This window comes from Gavia stellata, chromosome 1 (genome assembly GCF_030936135.1).
Source record: "Gavia stellata isolate bGavSte3 chromosome 1, bGavSte3.hap2, whole genome shotgun sequence".
NCBI classification, from domain to species: domain Eukaryota; kingdom Metazoa; phylum Chordata; class Aves; order Gaviiformes; family Gaviidae; genus Gavia; species Gavia stellata.
This window is the reverse complement of record NC_082594.1, coordinates 75,498,053-75,518,496: the sequence shown is the minus strand read 5'-3', so window position 1 is coordinate 75,518,496 and position 20,444 is coordinate 75,498,053. Positions and strand designations below refer to the sequence as shown.

The following is a 20,444-nucleotide window of genomic DNA, read 5'->3' as shown; positions in this document are numbered from 1 at the left end:
CTATGTAATGCTGTCCGCTTCCTCAAAGTCCCAAACCTACATAGCTTGTGTTAATTAAATTTGTAACAGTCAACACTGAGCATCTCTACATCAGACTCCTGGTCTTGTGACTTTAACCCCCAGAAAACAGAAAGCGCACATTCAGTGATATCCTGGAAATGTCTTATTATCTTCAACGTGTCAGCTTGAAAGTCTGTAGCAGGCTAGATCTACTTCTCATACATTATCATTAACTGTGCTAATGACAAAGTCAAACTCACACTTCTTGCGGTGTTTTCCTTCATTGCGTACACACAGACACCTACGAGTGTCTCACACAAGTGAGGAATACTCCTAGAAAGCGACTTCATTCTCTTCACAGTCCTGATTCATTCCTTGACCACAGTTTACCTCGTGCAGCAACTGAGACAGAGGTCCTGTGGTAAGAATGCCCATGATAACATAAGATGGAACCGTATGAGATTGCTTCGTTAAAGACTCTAAGGCTATGTATGCGACAATTTAAATTCTGTCAAGTTTTGGTGGATTTGTTTATTAATGTTTACGTGTATATGTACATCTGTATCCCTCCTCTCAAGAGGTCTTTTTGCAACCAGGAAGAGAGGAAAATTGGAAAAGTCATGAAATCTAGGAACTTCACTGTGCAAAGCTGATATATTTAGGAAATATTCAAATATTATTGTATTGGGACCCACTTAGGGAAAACGGTAAGATTATTCTTTTTCCCAAGTACCTGTAGAAAAACAATTTGCACTTCAGTTGACTATAGTATCAGAAAACACAGTAGGGAAACCAGTTAGAATGGAAATCATAGCAGAAAGGTCATTTGCCTGGTACACCATCAAAGTGGCATCAGCTACAGTCAACTGATTCCCAAGAGATCCGCGTCTAGCATGGTCTGTAAAGTATTTCTTCAGGACCAAGAGCTCTACCTTTTCAGCTACCCCATCAATTCAGACAAAGGAAGTCAGGAAAACCCAGATTGTAGAGTCCTGTGTGAATCTACTAGCTACTGAGCCATTGTGTAAAAGGAAATCTCCTCCTCTGAAGAAAGCAAAGTGGTGGAACTGCTGCCGTTCATGCAATGGAGGACACACAAAGGAAGCATGTGGAAGATACTTGCCATGGAATTGGACATGTCTGTCCAAAGAGAGATGTCTACAGAGAAGGTGGCTACATCTAGTCTGCTTCTAAGGCACACCTTAATATACTCACCGGAGGTCTATTTGCTAAAAGTGTCTGCTTGCTTCCACGGACAAGTTCTGATGTAGATATCTGAATTGTAAACATCTGAAGTTAAGCAAGGTGAAACAGATGCCCGGTTTCTGTAACTCAATCAGGCTAAAAAGGGAGCCAGCCACAGAGACCTGTCAGGTGCCAGGCACACACAAAAGTAAAACATGAGGCTCATGGAGAAATTTAATGTGTGGACCTGCAGCCCTCGGGCTTCAGTAGAGTTTGAGAAGCAGCCAAGAGTCCTGTGTTAAGGTTTTGGAACTAAGTGCTTAAATTCCTCTGAATTCTAACTTTAGAGTGAGGCATTAAGACCCTTTTTTGGATCCGGCTTTCTGACCCTGTATTTTTATAGCCTCTTGGTAGCAATTATAAACAAGCAATTAAATGTAAGAGTAGGATCATTACCCTTAATCATATTGGTAATGAAGTCTGAGTATTTGATACAGGGAAATGAGATTACATACATTTCCTTTTGTTCTGTTGTCCAGTCTCTAGTCATTTACATGTGGTCCTTGAATGTAGATCTGTCTTTCTGTGGTTGCTCCTGCAGACTTGAGTATACAGACTTCTCTCTAACTTTAACTAGAGTTTTGGATATGCAAGCAATATAGGACTGAACCACACATATTGGTAAAATTTCCACAGTTCACGGGTATTCATGCCAGCAGATACTCAGTCCTGTTTCCTGTGTAGCTCCTCATAATATTCTTTTCAGATGTTTGCAGCTCGAAAAATAATAGTCTAAGAGAGAAGCCACTCAAGAAAGAAAGGAAAATTTTACTGACAATTCATAAGGAATTTATTTTGGTACTGTGTTTATTCTTATCCAATTCAATTCAGATCCTGCAGATAGAACTAGAGACAGTAGCCAAAATGCGGATGGCAATAGCGTCAAAGCATAGTTTTTTTTAATTAAAAATAAATTTTCATGCAAAGGAGAAGAAAAATACACCCAAAGACAAGAGAGAGGAAACCTCCCTCAAAACTGTCAATGATTTCAGAAAGCAATAGAACCAGCAGCCATTGGAAAAACATGTTTATAATGAAAATGAAGAGGGAAAAACAATCTCTTCCTAACAGCCAAATTGCCAAAAGAACTTATCTCTCTTTTCAACATCTGAACTGAATTTGAATAGACAAAAAATAAGAGTGTTAAAACATATTTGTTTATAGATTGCTATTAGATGGTCTTCTGGTGAAGCTGATCTTTCACTTTATATTTTTTCTGATTGTTCTTGCAGTACATGGTACTGACAACCATTCACTGCCCACGTATCTTTAACAGACAGAAAGGAAGGATTAATTTTCTTATAATAGCATGTCTCTTACATAGTTAATGACAGGAAAAACAGGATGTCAGTTTGTGGTGTTGGCTTAGAGGGAAACAGTAACCATGATGTAGGACTACTGCACCAACTGCTTTCCAGCTATGTTCCAGGTCAGAGCTTCAACAGATGCAAATACTTGCAGCAAATGCAAGGTTAGAAAAGCTACGTACAGGTTCTGACTTCAGCTTATACAGCCAGCTGCAGACAAGAAAGAATAAAGACATGCCAGGAGGATTTGGGGAAAGGGCTGGGATATGGAACTACCCCTCTTGTAAGGCTGATGAAGTTTAAGTGCAACATATGTATCAGAGAAACTGGCTTTCAAACAAGGCAAGTCTAACCCAACTCTCCTGACTAGTTCGGCAGTTTAGAATCTGATCCACAGCCTGTAACCTAACAGAAAGATTTCCACTAAGCGAGTTTGCTTTGGCACTGTTGATGAAACAACACGGTGCACAGGAAAAGAGGATTCTTTGGATATCCTTTTCAACATCAGAATGCCAGATTACAACTAGAAAGAATAAAACTGTAGGAGAAAATTACATCTAACATACTGACAAGCAGGGATGTGGAAAAAAACTCCTTAATTGTCTGAAAAACAAGGGCCTGATCTAATGCCTCTTCTATGGATTTGAACAGACAACAGATCGGACCTATCAAATACAGTTCCTAGAATGGTGCACTGTGAAGACTCTTTTATTTCTTCTTATGCTAAGGAAAAATTATCAATCCTTTAAAAAAAAAATAGGATACCAAACAAAAGAATTCATACTGGTAGATGGGATGCAAAAGTAGCTTCTCATTAGTCATCACTAAGCTATAACTTGTGTTGTAAAACTTACACAGAAGCCAGTGAGAGATCTGTAAGTGGAAAGGCAACGGATTAAGATGCACTGCATTCATTCCTTGCAAGGAGGAAGTGCTTAAAAAGAAAAAGTATTAAATACAGAAGAAAAAGCTCTGTTTTAACAGGGGGAAATGCCTTGTTATTAATAGCCCCTTTGGTAGTAGTTATTTTGGGTATCCATTAACACATGATTACAAATATTTATAAGTTTATTCATATCTCACTTTTACAAGATGTACATTCATATCATGTGATTCAACATAATACACTCTGAAACTGGAACTCAACATGTCTGGTGAATTCATGTAGGAGCATGCTGGCATAACCGAAACCTAAAAAAATGTTTGTTTGCTTGTTTGTTTTTCTCTTCCACAATAACAAACGGGTACAAACTTTTAAGACGAGATGGTTCTGGAGTTTTGTTTTTTTTTCATTTTAGCAATCCCTGAAATGTCTGTAAACTCAGACACACTATGTGTACATAACCAAAATAATGCAATGGTACTGCAAATCATACTGGCTGCTCATAGTTTTGCAAAAGCAACAGATTTTAAAAATACAAAAATAAATGCAAAGCATTGTCAAATTTACACTCAACATAATTAAAATAATACACATTTAGAAATTTTCAAACAAAAAAATAAATAAAAAATCCACATACATTAATACAAAGAAACAGAGATATTTGCCTGTCTTTGATGTAATTAATACATACCATAAGCCTAGATTCATGAAAGTATTGCCTTTCAATAAATATCTTCAGCTTCAAAATCTGATATTTTCTACATTCTTCAACTGATTTTAGTTAAATATCAATTTTCAATATAAGGTGTATGAACTGCATCAAGTTTCAATTATTTATTGAAAATCAGCAAGTTTCTAAGCTGATTTACTAAAATTAGGCACCAACTTTCAGCATCAAATCTGTCTAACAGACAAACAAAATTTGAGGGATATCTGGTATCATACCCCTTTTGAAGAATGCCTCAAACACCAAAGCCTATGACTTTCCACTGACCTGGCTAGAAAGGCCAACTAACAAAAATAACAAATATAATATTATCCACTGGGTTACATTGATGGGACCCATGTTACACCTTCTAAGGATGTGACTTAGAGATGCAATTTTGCAAAAAGCATGAGTCCTAAAGCAGAAGGCTGTATTCTTCTCCTAAGGAGAGGCGATCACACTCTGTATTTCTTTTTTGTTTGTTTCCAAGTAATACCAGGCCTTCTCTGGCCCTACCACATCTTACTGCAACCACTAGAGGTTTTCAAGCGACCAGATGAGAAGCTCTCGCCATGTTAGCCACAGCCATTTGGAAACTTATTAATCATGGGAATTCTGTCACATCAGGGAAAGAAAACAACATAATGGGGTCAGTAGGCTGTTTACAGGTGAGGAGTGGGGCACGTGGGCCATCCTTTTTAATCAGGAACACAACAAATTTCCAACCGTATTGGTTGTGCGCACTTTACAGAGTTGAGTACAATTAGCAATTACAAGGACACCACCTGGATCATTAGATATTAGATATTATAAAAATAAACACATTTCTAAGAAAGATGTGTAATCTATTTTTCCTATACTTTGAAAACTTTCCTCAAACTGAAGGGGGAAAAAGCCTGCCACCTCCAAAGTAATAATGTCTCCAAATACTAAAATTATATGTTTAAAAAAGGAAACAATTTATTTTGCCTAGCACATTTAAAAGAGCAGAAAACATGCGTATTTTTCGTCACCAAAAAAAAAAATTCATAATGTGGGTTTGCCTTCGGGATCTGGATTTCTGTAGGACTACACGTCCTTTGTATTTGAGTCAACAGTCCCAATGTGTCAATGTTATGCCAGTTCAAAATCATGTCTTATTACTATTTTATAGGCAAACATAGGACTAAAAGATATAGCAGATAAAGCATGCAAAGAATTGACATCAGCACACTTGGTCTGTGTGAAAAATTTATAGTAGGGGAAGTTGCAAATCAGGGTTTTCTAGCAGTTTATGCATGCTTCTGGGAACTCAGATTTTTTGGTTCTAGTCTTAGCACTGCCGCAACTCAGCCCCACCGAGTCATAAACCAAATTCCCACTGACGTACAGGGTCAGAGGATTGGGCAGTAACTTCGTGTTCTGTGGAAATAACTCACAGACACATTCTGCCACTCTGAATCATGTTCAATGTTCCCTTTAAGACTTTTGCTGAAGTCAGGTACGGAGTTTAAATTTCTTGGAGTAGGGCCTCTGCTACTTACAGTTTTGAAACGTGTCTAGCAACACAAAGTTCACGTCAGATTATGATCTGGGGGATGCTGCTACATTACAAAAACAGAAGTAATGATACTCAGTGCTGACAATGGGTGATGGAACCTGGCCTTTGATTTATATGCCTTAATTTCTACAAAACTGGGGATAATAATTCTTACCTACTTCATAATGGGTGAGGATTAAATAATAAACATTTATACAGTCCTTTGCAAATAAACATTATATAAGTGCTAAGTATTATGATATTAACCAAAATGTCACTACATCTATATGACCCTACTAAGCAAAAAAAGTTCCAGTATAATTTTTTTCACACATTTCCAAGTCAATAAAAATGAACCACAGAGTCAGCTTGCTATTTTGATACAAATGGATGAAGTACTTAAGCTTATTTGACAGTTCCAAAAAAATCAGAGACTATTTTTTCCATAATAAAGGGGCCCATGTAATGCATAAAGCCTTTTTTTTGTAGAATTGTTTATAAACAGCATTATTCATTTGGCATTCATTCAAGTTATTTTTCAAATACCAGACCGAACTTCTGAGGAAGATTCTTTAGCAATCCGCATACACTAAATGAAGGCCTCCTCCAAGGGAATTCTGCTCAGCAGCCGCTGTTCTGATGATCTTGGAAATCTCACACTCCTCAAGTGAAAGATTACACAAAGATCAAGCTGAATGATGGTGGACAATAAATGAGGCTTGGCATGCCTGAGAATCTAAACCAATTACAATACTTTCAGACTTTAATAAGCACCTCGGGACCTTGACTATCTTATGTTCAACCTCCAACATCCTCAAGAAAAATAATTAAAGAAACGCAAAAAAAAAAAAGAAGACCACACATTAACAGAGATGCAGTAGACGCTTTGGTCCAGGTTCTCAACTTGTATGGATCACTGGAGCTCCACATGGTGAATGGAGCCACAGTGACTCACACTTAGGGAAAAGTACAGTCCAGTACATGGTAGCCCAGGTAGGACTCCTCATTTCTTCCCAACGATGTAAGGATGACAAGAAGAGGAGGCTACCTACATGCATCATCCAAAAGAAGGCAAAGCTTTTATACCACCACTGATGGAATTGGCCCAATTGAGAAATAAGCAAAGCAGAACCGGTTTCAGCTACAGCCCTTGCGCAGTGCACCTTTTCATTTCCTTTCGTGCTAAATGAAATGCAAGACCAGCATGAAGCACCTTGGTAGATTCACAGCAGCACCCTGCCCCTTTCCCCAGGCTGATCTATGGTACCGCCTTCAAAACAGGCTAAGCTGATAAATCTTACCACCTTCTTCCCTTCTGCAGTAGAGGGCAAGACTGTCCTTGAGACATCCATTGAAAGCAATCAGAAGAAACTGTAAGAATATTTCATTCTGGAGAGATGTATGCTACACTAACAGCCTTGTTTCATGCTAGCAGGGAACTGTATTCATGTTACCATTATTTTTTGAATACAAGAAAGAAGCTGTGTGTAGCAAAATTTCTGAGAGAAATCTACAAGCACTTTTGCTGTGTTGGTACCTAGTAAAACAGCAAAGGTGGAAAAGTTATTCCTTCCAATATGAGGTGGATGCATACTGTACATGCATCCTGTAACACTGTAAATTTGGTAGCACTTCACAGCCTCACTTAGATGTCTGAGAAAATTCAGATCCCAAACCTACAGCTTCAGCTGAGCTCGTTTTGTGGAATTGTTTGAGGGTGAAAATCACTCCTTTGCGAAAGTCCAGCACAGCACTCAAAAAATCACATAAGCCTCTCTTAAACTCTCAAAAGAGGACTTGAAAGGGTAATAATTAGATCACAGGTACAGATAACAAGCAGTCCCCACTCAATCGAAAGCTCTGTGCCTTTGGTCTTCAACACTGTGTATCAAATTCTCCTTCGATGGCTGTGAGTATCCAGTACAACAGGCTACTTGTTATAGCCTAAAGCATCTCTGTAGTAATGTTTATTATTTTTCAGATCAGCATGTTAGAAGTGCTGGAATCACTCCAGATATTTCTTATTTTAGCCAGAAATTCATACATCATCATGAATAATATTCTACTTCCTAGGTAATGTTTTGTTTCAATTTTTGTCCATATTTCTCCGCAACAAGTAACACTACCTTAACATTTTGGCCTTGCTTTAAAAAGGTACTGGGCTTTCATAGAGAGGTAGAAAAGGCAGGTAATATTTATCAGCTCCAGCGAATCCAAAATACAACTACTTCTCACATAATAAATAGAAGTGAAATGGCACAACTTTGACATTCCTGAAATTTTGCTTGCTAGAAAATATCAAGACTTGAAGGAGAAACAAAAAAGAAGACAAGTGTCTAAAATTTATCTACAGCATGAATTTTTGTCCTACAGTAATATTTGGATTTGATAAATATCAGCAAAAGCCAAAACTAGTAATGGATTGCTAAACGAGACATAAAAAGCAGGCTTAATAACAGTACTATTGAGAGGATAACCTTCCATCAACCCAGGCCTTGGTAACAAAGGCAACAAATAGCTATCTTGTTAGACGTAGACAAGACCAATATTTGCACCTTCCTCTCTCCTCCCCACCAAAAAAAAAAATTTAGAAAGATATAATAAACTAGTCAGAAGTAAATAGCATGAAAAGTAAAAATTAGGGGGGGTCAGTAAACCCGGACACTTTGGTAATATCATTTAAAGGATTTCCCTACTCCCCACCCTTTCCGGATTTATAATAGTTATTTTGCTCAAGCATTAGCTCAAGACTCAGTGTCTAAATCACAGGCAAAAATTAAAATGGCCAAATATTGAACTTGCCCACCTCTACAAAACACTTCTGTGGGTTGTTTTTTTGTTTTTTAATTTACTTAAAATGATTGCAAAAGTGTCATACAGAATTTTCAGCTTATTTCCCGGAAATATGGCACATATTAACTCGACTAGAAATCATGGCATCTACCTTTTCCCATATGTGATGCATATAACTTTACCCATTCATAGGAGACTCGGACTGTCATTTCGGCAAGAAGCTGCAATGCACCAGTCTGAGCATAAAGGACTTAAGTCATGGTTCTTGCAGAATCGGTTATTAACAGAATAAGTACGGCTATTTTTTTAATCTATAATATTTACAGTATTGCACTTTACTGCACTTAATTGCATTTCACTAAAATTAACGCTGCATCAGTATTATGCCTTAAAACCATATGTCCATCTTTGTTGTATAAGTCATTCTTTCTACATCCTGTAAAACAGCGAGATTTTGATTCAAAGATCCAGACATTTGGGGAAAAAAAATTAGAAAAATTGACCTGTTTCTATGGCACAATGCATCTCATTGAGTTCAGGTGATCCTGGCAAAACAGGTGCATTTCTTATTGTTCCCATCTTTCAAGTTATCACTAACGATTAGTAAACTCTAGTCTCTCTCTTTTTCTCCTTTCAAAGGACATAGCCATTTGAGACGCACATTTTTTGTTATTGCTGCTTTTTTTTTTTTTTTTTTGGAAAGAAAAGGAAAAAAAAACTGCCTTGCCTCAGATCTGAAATTCCACATTTAAATTCAAACCAGTTCTGCAGCAGCAGCTCCTCAGTGATGGAAGAGATTCATGGCAGTGAAATAATACTGTTGGCAACAAAGAATGTCATCTTTAATGGAGACCAGCCCCAAGGATTTATTATTTATTATTATTACTATTTGTTTTGTTTAGTTTCGTTCTAATATATTTCTGATCTTCAAAACGTGTTTAGTTAGACACATGCACAAGGTAGCAAAACTGACAGCAGCAGATGACGTTATGCTGGAGCGATCACTTTTGCCAGGGTCAAAAATCCAAAGTGTCCCCAATGTTCACAGATTAACATAATTTAGAGATCGTTTCCTTCCTTTTTTTTCTCTTTTTGTGTGTGTGGGGGGGGTAACTCTCCTTCCTCTCTCCTCCCGCCTACTTTATCCTCCGCGGAGTCTCTGACTCGTGGGTGCGTGTTTGCCGCGCGCGCGCGCGTGTGTGTGCCCGAGGCGGGAGCCGGGCGCCCTCGCCCCGCGGCGGGCGGAGAGCCCCCACCGTGCCACACAGCGCCAACGGCCTCCAACGGCTGCTAACGGCCTCCAACGGCCGCCGGGGCCTCCCTCTTCGCCCGGCTCCCCCGGCCGCCAAGTCTCTGGGGGCGAGAGGGCGAGGAAAGCGGCGGGAGGAGGCTGCCGCCGAGCCCTCGCAGACCTTGGGAAAGGGGAGAGAAATAATAAAAAAAAAAAAAAAACACCCCCAAAACAAAAACAAAGGGAAAAAAAAACAAAAACGAGAGAAGGCGGCAGGGCGGCCCGCAGCGCCCGCTGCTCGCCCTGCGGCCGGGGAGGAGGAGCGGGGAGGCAGAGCGGCGGTCCATGCGGGTCACACACGCGCCCGCCGCGGGCACCCGGGGCGGGGTGGCGGGGCTCGGCTGAAGCGTGTCAGAGCCCCAGGGCCTCGGCGTGCTTCCGGGCCTTCAGCCGCAGGTCGGCGATGCTGGAGTTCTTGCTGTTGCTCTTGGCGGCGGCGGCCACCACGGCGGCGGCGGAGGCGGACTCCGCCAGGGAGGCGATGGGCAGCCCGAAGGGCGGCGGCGGGAACATCAGGTAGGGCGCGTGGGCCGCCAGGTGCGGGTGCAGGTGCGGGTGCGCGTGGGCCACGCCCTCCAGCTGCAGCTGCGCCTGGACCTGGGCGGCGGCGGCAGAGACACGGCGTCAGCCCCACGGCCGCCCCCGCCGCGCGTACCCACGGCCGCGGAACCGCCTCCCACCCGCCTCGACCCTTCCCGGGAGCCCGGCGGCTGAAAGAGCAACTTGTTAGCGGAGCCCCCCGCACGCAGGGGCGGGGCAGGCGCGCGGCGCAGCACACCTCCGCTCCGCACTTAACCAGAGGCACAGAGACATACTTAACCCTCCTCATATTTTAAAAAAAATAAATTAAAAAAAAAAATGCGGCCCAACGCACGGGCGCCAACAAGTGCCAAATAGCTATTTTTTTTTACTTTTTTTTTTTCGGGGATGTTTATTTATACCTTGCTAAAAACTCTTTGGCCACGGGTCCCTTATATACCGGGTTGGTGTTTGCTTTGGAGCTTTCTCGACCTACACAAACACGTTGGGTTGACTGAGAGATTTCAGCTCCGGGTAGGTTCGGGGAGGGGTGGGGGAGAGTTTATTTATGTATTTAATTATTTTGGTCCCAAATATGTCTTTTAAAAATCAATACAATTAATCTGTCAACTCCACGTGTCTCTGAGACGGAGAAGGTGGTGGAGGGTCCCTTTGGGCTGGGAAAAATCGATTCCCCGATTAATTGACCAAAAAAAAGGGGAGGGGGGGAGAGGTTTACAAGCGGCGGCGAGGGGATGGCTGGAAGCGGGAGGGAATTTCACCCCCCTCGTCCCGGTTTCCCCCAGCGGCCTTCCCCCGAGGGGCCGCGCCTCGCTGGGGCAAGGACCTGGGCCCCGCAGCGGCGCCGGTGCCTGCGCTCCGGCTACTGCTCCGGTCCCGGCTGGCCGGCACGGCTGCGGCGCATCGGGGAGAAGCCTCCCCACCTCCTGGGCGGCCGCCCCCATCGGCAAAGGCCAGGCAGGCCTCGACAGCCCGCCTGAGAAGGAGGGGGAGAACGACCGCGCAAGGGTCCGCATACTTTCTCCCCCTCAAGGTTTCGCCCACCGGGTGGGAGACCCTCCTCCCGCAGCGCCCTCCGGCGCCGGGCAGAGACCGAAGCCCCCTGGGCGGCTCAGGACCGGCCCGGCCCGGCCCCTCGGCGTGCGGGCGGGCTTGCCCGGGCGCCCCCCAGCCCTCCCCGCCCCGGGAAGGCGATGCACCCCCGGGAGGCCAGCCCGCCTTTGCCACGTCCGCGGGCGGCCCCGGGGCCGCGTGCCAGCCCATCGCACGGCGGCGGGGGGGCCCTTAGCACCGGCGGCGCCTCCCGGGGCCGCGGGACCCCCCGCTCGGCCCCCTCCCCGGGCCGAGGGGGCGCTGAGCTCCCGGCAGCCGGGCGGGGGCTCCTTCACGAAGTTTTACAGCCTGTTTTTAATACGTGCCAACTTCTATATAAATGGCACTTGTAAACGTGTCCGGCTTCCTCCCGTGCAAACGAAAGGGGGTCGGAGCTTGCCGGGGGAAAGGAAAATAAAACCGGAGCTAACTACCTGTTGGAAAGGCATCCTCAGGGCTCCCATATTCACATAGGGGGCCACTCTGCAGGCGTCTAAATGGCTGGCGGTTCCCAGGATCACACCTGCGGGGAGAGACAGGGTCGGGTGAGAGGCGAAGGGAGTGCGCCCCGGAGCCCTGCGGCCGCCACCCCGCGATGGGCCCGCGCCCCGTACCCACCTTTGTGCATCTGGTTTTCCTGCTTTCGGCACTTTGCTCTCCTGTTCTGGAACCAGACCTGTGAAAAGAAAACGCAAACAAACAAAAAAAAACCAACAAAAAAATGGAGGTAGACTAGGCAGCTGCTAAGAGAGCTTTATCTCAGGGACTAGGGATGGAGGGGAGAGGCAGGGGACTCAGCACAACTTTGCTGAGGTATCTCCTCGGGAGAGCTCAGCCCAGGCGGAGTGAGCCCTTCTTTGTGCTGCGGAGGGGCAGTTGGGTTTGGGGGTTTTTTTGGGGGGGGGGTGTCTTGCACTTTGGCGTGGTTTCTCAGCCGGAGCTGAACCTAGGGGGTCAAAAACGCCCTCACAGCCGGGGAGACCGGGAGCGGGCGGCCTCGCACCGAGTCTCCTGGGCCCCGTGTCCCCCCGGCTGGCAGCGGAGGTCTTCGTGCCACCCGTCTGGAGCGAGGGGCCGCTCCCACAAGCACTTAAAATAAGCCCACACGCAGACCGGGTGGGACTCTCGCTCCCTTTCCAGCCACACCTCAAACATGCCGGGGACAGGCAGCATGGGCCAAGTCAGAGTCCAGGGTCTGGTCCCTAAGCGACCGGACCGGCTGCCCTCTCCCGAGCCGGCCTTGGACACGATGAAGATCTCCGAGAAGATGCGGGATACTGAACTCGTACAAAAGGGGCTGAATCATTCCCCGTTCCCCAAACGTTAAAATAAAACAAACCCCGCTTCTGGAGACTTCTGGACGGACAAAAGCAACATCTTTGCAGGCTGGGATGTAACGAAATGCTTATCCCCCTACCCGAGAAATGCCTGTCATCCAATAATCCTGCCCCAATTCCAGCCGTTCCGACTCAAACAAGCGCTGAACTTGCAGTTGCCACTGCGCCTCCCCTGCCTCTTTTCCAGGGTCTTTTCAGACCTGCATTACTTTTCCCCTTCCGAGGTGCTTGGTTTAGCAGCTCCCCACAAAGGATCGTCAGAGGGACGGACCAAAATGTTTTGCGGACCCTTATCCTTACACCAAAACCTACGGAATATGGACAAACATTGACTTTCACCACTGATAGAATCTTGTGGTTAAGTAAACACCTACAATCTTTGATGTTCCTGCACTTGCCAAGAGATCATACGGTTAATTAATACTAACTGCACTTCCTACATCAAATTTTCCCTTCAAGCTTTCTTCAATTGCCTTAATGATGGTCATTTACAAGGGAGTAATTAGTGCAAAGAAAGGCTTCCAAAGGCATTAATTACCTCGGGTACCTCAGTGATTTTCTTAAGCAGGAATTGGCCTTCTCTGATTTGGAGCACCGTTTTTCCTGCCTAGGGTGGCCGGGGGGGAGCGCGCAGCAGGCGGGCGGGTGGGGACCGACCGACCGCTCCCGGTCCCGGTCCCGGTCCCGGTCCCCGCAGGCTAGTCGCTAGCGCAGCCCTCCCCGCGCTAACCGGGCACCGCTGCCGCCTCGCTGCTCTGAAACGCACAGCACGGCACAAGCCTGTTTTTCCGTACGAGCAATACGCGAATATTAACAACATGCAACGCTGCTCCTTTTAACCGGACCGTTAGGGATTTATATTTTTTTAAAAAAATATGAGCATGCAAAATATCATCGTGCTGTAGCGACAATAATACGGTTTTTTTACGGTTGTAAATCCTTGCAGGAAATCTCCTTGTGTGTGTTCCCCATGCCGCCCCCCCCTACCCCCCGAGTATAAATTGTCAGGAGGAATTTAAGCAGCGTTTAAACAACTTCTCTTGCAAATCAGAACATCTTTCAAACAGAAATTATATTTAAATCTGGAAAACGAAGTGCTCTTTCCCTTTAGCTATGAAAAAATAAGGTTATGAGGAATAAAAGTGATGAATTAGCCACTGCGTTAAGCGATAATAAATCAGGCTTGGTGTGATTCACGATCAATTCCAATTAGTCATGAATATGCTAAGTAAAGCACAGTACACTGTTTTAGACAGTTATTTCTTCATTAAGGATCACTCAGTGATTTCTTTCACAAATGCTCTAATCTGATTTCCTTTTGATTTCCATTAGAGACAGTGAATAATGACATTTAATTTAGCCCTGCACCATAAACCCAAAGATATTTGTTGTAATTGAATTACTGCCTGCTCCTCACTATGGTCTCATAACTTTCAATTATAACCCTGACAGCTGGGTGATATGAGTTTCCAGTACAACACTAAAAATAAAAGGTTAATAAGGACTAGCTACCATAGGAGCTTCAATTTATTTACAGCAAATTTCCACACTAAATTGAAACTATATCCTTTAACAGCAAGGGACAAGCGGTTCAGATAGGAATTAGAGAACAATTCTGAAAGTATTAAAAAAAAAATCTTTCCCTTTTCCCCCTTTCTCCTTCTTTTTTTCTGCTTCCATTTCTTGATGGATATCAAGCTCTCTGCTTATTTCCTAATTAAATATCCATTTCTCCTTTTTTCCTTCTTGATATTTATTTTATTTCTAGCTTTATTTTTATTCAAACCTCTGTTGTAATATTATTATTTTTTAATCTCTCTCGTAATTTCCGCCTGAATCAGTATCTCTTTTTTTTTTTTTTTTTTTTTTGGTGTGCTGTTTTAAGATCTGTAAGCACTTGAAGCACCAATTTTCCTGTAACTATGAACATGCTGTTAAGGTGCTGCTCAGTAATAAAGTACTTGAAAGAAAGAGTGCAGAATTCAATTACAAGTAATTTATTTTTATAGAAACAGTACATCAAGGCCTTGGAAAGATATTACAGAGCCCAAGTAAGAAGATCTGGGAAGATGACATAAGAGTTGATGTCCCCTTCAGCAAAAGTTTAATCTTTTCATTAATTTATATGGTGCGGTTAGATCAATCTTCCAGGAGAAAGTAGGCCAGCAGCACTCTGAACCCCTGCAATATCCCCTGCAATATCCCCTGCAAGCCGCCCTTCCTAAGGCATGTGCCCGGCGCCATCCCTCGCCCAGCTCGGTTTATACTGAGAGAGGCAGGAGCTGAGGGGAGAAAAGAGCCTTTAAAAAAACAAAACAAGAAAGAAAGCAACCTAGCTACACTATTTATTTCGGGAAATGCCTCCAGGAGGCGGTTGTTTAAGGCGAGATAGTCTCTTACGCAGGCAAAGGCTTGCTGAGCGGGTCCGGCAGGAGCGGGATCCACGGTGGGTCAAGTTTAAGGAGGGGGGCAAGGCGACCCCTCTCCCCACTCCAGCTCGGGGCTGCATGTCTTGTCTTCCCGCTGTGCCCTGGGGCGGGGGTAGGCACAGAGACGTCCACCTATGCCCACGTAGCCACACCCGCACCTATGTGTACCCACGCGCACACACGCATAGACGGACGTACATATGCATGCGCACCTCTCCTCTCCAGGCTGCGAAGGCGTTTTGTTGGGTCGGGGGGTTGGCTTGGTGACCTTTTCTTCTTGGGTTTTTGTTTGGTTTGGGTCTGTTAGGCCAAGCACAGAGTTCTAACCTAAGAAGGTATTTCCTTCAGGTTCCTCCTGCTCTAGGCCTGCTCAGGGAGCCACAGGTTGATCTTATTAATTATTTCTAGGGTTTTATTTTGATGCGACATTTGTTTTGGGGATGCATTCCCTAGTTGGCTTAAGGAGGGTGGGGGGAATTTTTCCCCGGCATCAAACCGAAAATCGAATTTTAAAATAATCAATGTGGAGCCACCCAAACAGCCAGATCTGATTGCCCCAGAACTACCATAACCCGGACCTATTTTCAAGGTTTCGAAGGCTAATTGGTATGTAGCTGTATCTGAAGCGGGATGGGAGGGACGGGGGAGACTCCGCCAGATGGGGTGCCATGCATTCATACGCTTGCTGCGCAAATCAGAGGGGGCACCTTTCCCCCGGCTCTGGCTAATCCCGTCCCTCAGTACCCAAACCGTCTAGCCTTATTCACAGCGATTGTTTCCTGGGCTTTTTTTTTCCATAACGGCGCCATAAAAGAAGGAGGAGGAAGAAAGTGAGGATTAAGGGAGAGTTAATGGCACGTTTGCAAGGAAAAATACAATAATTTTTAAAAGAATAGCGAGTTGCTTAGTTATTAGAGACTCATTACCACCACCGCCACCACCACCACCCAAAAAAAAAAAAAAAAAAAAAATTAAACGCCTTCCTAGGAAATGCAAGGCACGGGCAGAAATTCCCAGAGCAGAACTACTCTTTGGCAGGACAGGTACAGCGGAGTTGCAAACAGCTTCCCCATCACACGTGTCGTCTCTGCCTTCACCTCCCCGCTTTGGATGAAACGGGGCACTGTGCTAGGATCCGCCGGCAGTTAGGAAGTGAGGTGAGGACGTTTCCAGGAACAGAGCCTTTCTCTTACCTGAACCCTAGCTTCAGACAGTCCCAGCCTCTGGCTTAGTTCCTCCCTCATGAAGGCATCCGGATAGTGAGTCTCATCAAAAAGTCTTTCCAGCTCATTCAGCTGCTCTAGTGTGAAATTGGTTCTGCTTCTCCTTTGTTTGAGCTTGGTCTGTCCATCTTCATCTTCTGACTTCACATCTTCCCTCTTCTCTTTGCACTCGTAGATCCCTGCCGGGAGGGGGAAGGGGAAAACGACACTGAGCCTTCCCTCGCACTTCTCCGAAGTTTCTCTCCGCAGCACACGGGGGTCACCCCCCTCCCCTCTCTTCGTCCGCTAACTCAGCGCAACCTGCGGGGGCAACCGACGGGCGGGAGGGGTGTCCCCGGGCCGGCCCCGGCAGGCCGGAGGGGCGAGAGGGGCTGGAGGCCGGGCCGGGCCGGGGGGCACCGGGTCGGGCTGAGCCCCGCTGCCACCTCCGGGCCGAGGGAGGGAGGGAGGGAGGGAGTCGCGCTGCCTTGCCTGGCTGATGCCCCATCAGAAAAACTGTGTACACAAATATGATTTTATTTTCTTTCCAGGGTGAGGAGGACGCCGTGCCGCCGGTTGGCACGGCAGTTTGGGGAAGGGGCTGGTAGGAGAACCGCCGCCCCCCCGATATTTCCAGGCGGTGGGAAGAGGCGGGGGAAGGGGGTTTCTCCATCGCCCTTTTCTCCCGAAGTAGAGAGGGTTATGCAAGAAGCTCCCCACCGCTGCCACGGTGAAGCCACGGTGGAGATACTTGCCTCGCGAAAGTAACTTTCCATGGGCCTGAGACCGAGACCGTCTGTCCCTCTCCCCCTTATCACCTCTCCTTCCTACAAAATACCTGCCGGCGTGTCGAAACCCCCGGGCCGGCAGACCTGCACGGCCCGGCGCGGGGGAGCGGACTCAGGGACGGTGGGTGACTCCCAGCCCCTCCAAAACAGCAGACACCTCTTCCTCCAGCCCTCATGGAGCTCAACAGGGCTCGGGGAGAGCTTGCGACCGGAGGCAGCCGCTGTGCACGCTTGTCCCGGGCAGAGGGGAGGAGGGCTGGCGAGGCAGCGGGGAAAAACAGTTGCTCTTTTTTGGTTTGTTTTGGTTTGTTGTTTTTTTTTTTTTTTTTGGGGGGGGGGGGGAAGATGTAATATTTTGGCTTTATAGCTTTCTTTCCTCTCCCCCCCACCCCTTAATGTCAGGCGGCCTAAAGCACCGGTGCTCTTTTAAATCCGGCTAACGAAAAGAGGAGAAGCACTGGAGCAGAGGGCACTTCTGGAAACTGATCGGGTTCCCCGGGATCCCCTGCCTGCCCGGGGCGCCCCGCCGGGGTGCGCATCCAGCGCGGGCAGCGGCGGAGTCCCGGGACAAGCCTGCCCCTGCTGCCTCCTTTGTCCCTCTTCACCTTCTGAGCGGTGTGGGGCTGGGGGGAAGCCACATCTGCAGATGATCCCGAATTAAATCCGTTTTCCCTCATCAAATACACACGTATTTTATATATCTCTCTATATATATGTATGTATGTATGCACACACACGAATGTGCGCGTGCACATATGTACTATCCCACACACTTAGGGGCATCCCAAAATGCAAATTACTAACTGCAAACCGTAAGTTCATTGAACGTAATAAAACGTCCTGAACTGCATCAGTGCTTAAGCAAGGCGGGGACCCAAGCCGAAGTGCTCGTTTGCACTTCCGAAATGAAAACTGTCCCTGGCCGTAGTCGCTCCTCCGGGCTCCCCGACTCCGACTCCGGGCTGCATATCGGCTCCATAAAACTTTGGGAAGGGTCTGGCCTCTGAAGGGGGGTGTTGGCTGCTTGGGTTTAGTGGCATTTTGTTCTCATTTCTCCTGTAAGGGGAACCCCTATGAAAAGACGAGGGTGCTAACCCGGCAAACGCCTAGGGAAAATTAGGCGCCCTCAAAAGCTCTGTCTCCTTTCGGAGATCCGAGGCTACAGCAAGTCCCTGATAGGTATAAAATATTAACTAGCATATCGGTGGGACTGAAATCACACGCCGGAATCAGTTGAAATTAGACCGAGACCTGGCATGAATTTAAACTGTCACAAGCATCTCAGCTCTTTCCAACTCCTCCCTTCCATCCCCACCCCCAGCCCCTCTCCATAGATTAGATTAGCTAAACATACAAGCCACAATTTCGATACACAGGGAAAAGGGGGAGTAGTAGAGATAAATTTTTTTTTCGTTCATATTATTTTTTTTTTAGATTTTTTTTCCTGGAGAATGCCCTGCTTTCATTTTTTTAAAACCATCTCCTGCGCGAGTGATTCCTGTAAACGGAACCCTCTCGTTTTGCAATCTCTCGACCAGAGAAGGGAAATCAGCAGTGCTGAGTGGTACTGGCTTGTGCAGAAATACGGGTCCCCGAATATGCGATTATACCCCGTCCTTCTGTTTGGGGAGGGGGTGGAAGAGAGGAGGATATTAAATAAGCGTTTGGGCTGTAAATTAAATTGCCTTTCGCCCAATGCTATATTAAACAAGATCAAACAGTAGGAAACAGCTGAAAGACTGGTTGTTGTTCCCCAACCTATTAACCGTTTTTTATTACCCCAAGCTAGCCAGTAGCTCCCCAGGCAGGTCCACCTGTCTAACTTGCCTAGAGACACTTTCTCAACTTTCTAATCCCCCCGCCCTTTTCATTCTCTCCTTCCCCTGCGAGCCTGTGCGTGACTTTTAGCTGGCTTGGTGTAAAAATTACTTTTAATTCGAATTTCTTTCCGCTAAGAGAGGGAATGGCGTTTTACCCCTCGGCCGGCGGTCCCCGCACCCCGCGGGGCTGCGGTGCTGCCCTGGCCCAGGTGAGAAGGGCAGGCGGGGGACCGAGGGACGCGGCGGCAGGGCCGGCCGGTGCCTCTCTCCGCAGGCATGCTCCGTCTCACCCGGGCCCGGGCAGCTCCCGCACAGCCAGGCTCCTCTCCCCCTCCTCCTCCTCCTCCTCCTCGCCGGCCGCAGCCTCTGGCTAGGACAGGCTGACCGACACAAGACAAAATGTCCAGGGAGAGCCCTCTCCACATCCAGCTTTCTCCCAGAAGAAGCAGCAGCATCCTGGCGGCCCGGAAGCAGGAAGAACAGGTCTCCTCAGGCATTAAAACTCCCCGGACAAGGTCTCCTCGTACAAAAATACACAGATAGACAAAAATGTCTGACGTCCTGCGCTGCCCCCTTCCCCGGGCGAGTGAACGCCTAACGCACCGGATCGATTTCGGATGTGAACGGGGGCTGGCGGGGGAGGGAGGGAGGACCGAAGTTGCGACTGATTTTTCACGGCGTGTTCACCTTATGCATGCAGGCATGTGTGTTTCTGAGCGTATGTTCCCGCCGCTGCGGGAGGGAGGCGGACGGAGGAGGGAGGCAGGATGCGGGAGGCGAGCCCGCTCGCCCCGCCGGGGCCGGGGCCGGGGCCGGGGCCGGGGCCGCTGCGGAGCGCCGGGGGCGGCCGGGGAGGGGGCCGGGGCTGCCGGCGAGGGGCGCGGGGCGGAGGGCGCCCAGCCCCGCTCTTACCTTCCGCCGTCCTGCCCGTGCTGAACTCCTTCAGTTTGTCCTTGTCGCTCTCTACGTGGTCTTTGAAAAGATGCACCGGGCAATGGTTGCTGCTCTCGGTCATGTCCTGCAGGTTAGAGTCAGAGTTTCCAAGCTCCCTAGAGCGAGCCAACCCACTCTCCAAAACTTCCCTGTACGTGATCGTCTCCTTCTTGTTGCCGCTGCCACTGCCGCTGCTGCTCTCTTTGCTTTTCTGGTCAAAAGATTTGGATACAAAAGCCGTAAGTTCTTCCATGGCTGCCCGGTGATCTTATCCACAGAGATCCACTTGGTTTCAGTCGGAGATGTGGCCGTCCTCCGCACGCTGTTTTTGCACGTAGAAGATGGGCTGTATAGGGTTAGATCACTCCTGCTGTTATTTATGCCTTTCAATTTGAGATCACACTATTTATACATGGCTACCTCAGCCCAACCCCCAGCTCTCCCTGTCTCCAGCAATTACTGACTGCTCCATAGTCGCAGGCGGACTCCTAGCAGCTATCTCCCCCACCTCAGTCCAGCAATTGGCTTTCTTTTCATTTCATCACTCTTTGGCATCTTT

At 46.8% G+C, this 20,444-nt stretch overlaps 1 protein-coding gene across 3 annotated transcripts; it reads right to left on the bottom strand.

The window, feature by feature from the left end:
• Window positions 1-10,095: 10,095 nt before the first annotated feature.
• SHOX (SHOX homeobox) lies at window positions 10,096-20,138 on the bottom strand. 3 transcript variants are annotated; one of them, XM_059824209.1, is made up of 5 exons: window positions 19,865-20,138; window positions 16,336-16,544; window positions 11,995-12,052; window positions 11,801-11,899; window positions 10,096-10,367 (listed from the first exon to the last, which is right to left on the bottom strand). In XM_059824209.1, exons 1-5 carry the CDS (start codon window positions 20,136-20,138, stop codon window positions 10,096-10,098), a joined length of 912 nt encoding a protein of 303 aa, XP_059680192.1. The 3 variants fall into 3 exon arrangements, with proteins under 3 accessions (XP_059680192.1, XP_059680193.1, XP_059680194.1); XM_059824210.1 differs by having other exon boundaries at window positions 10,096-10,341; window positions 11,811-11,899; XM_059824211.1 differs by lacking the exon at window positions 10,096-10,367 and adding an exon at window positions 10,890-10,940 and having other exon boundaries at window positions 11,811-11,899.
• Window positions 20,139-20,444: the final 306 nt, after the last annotated feature.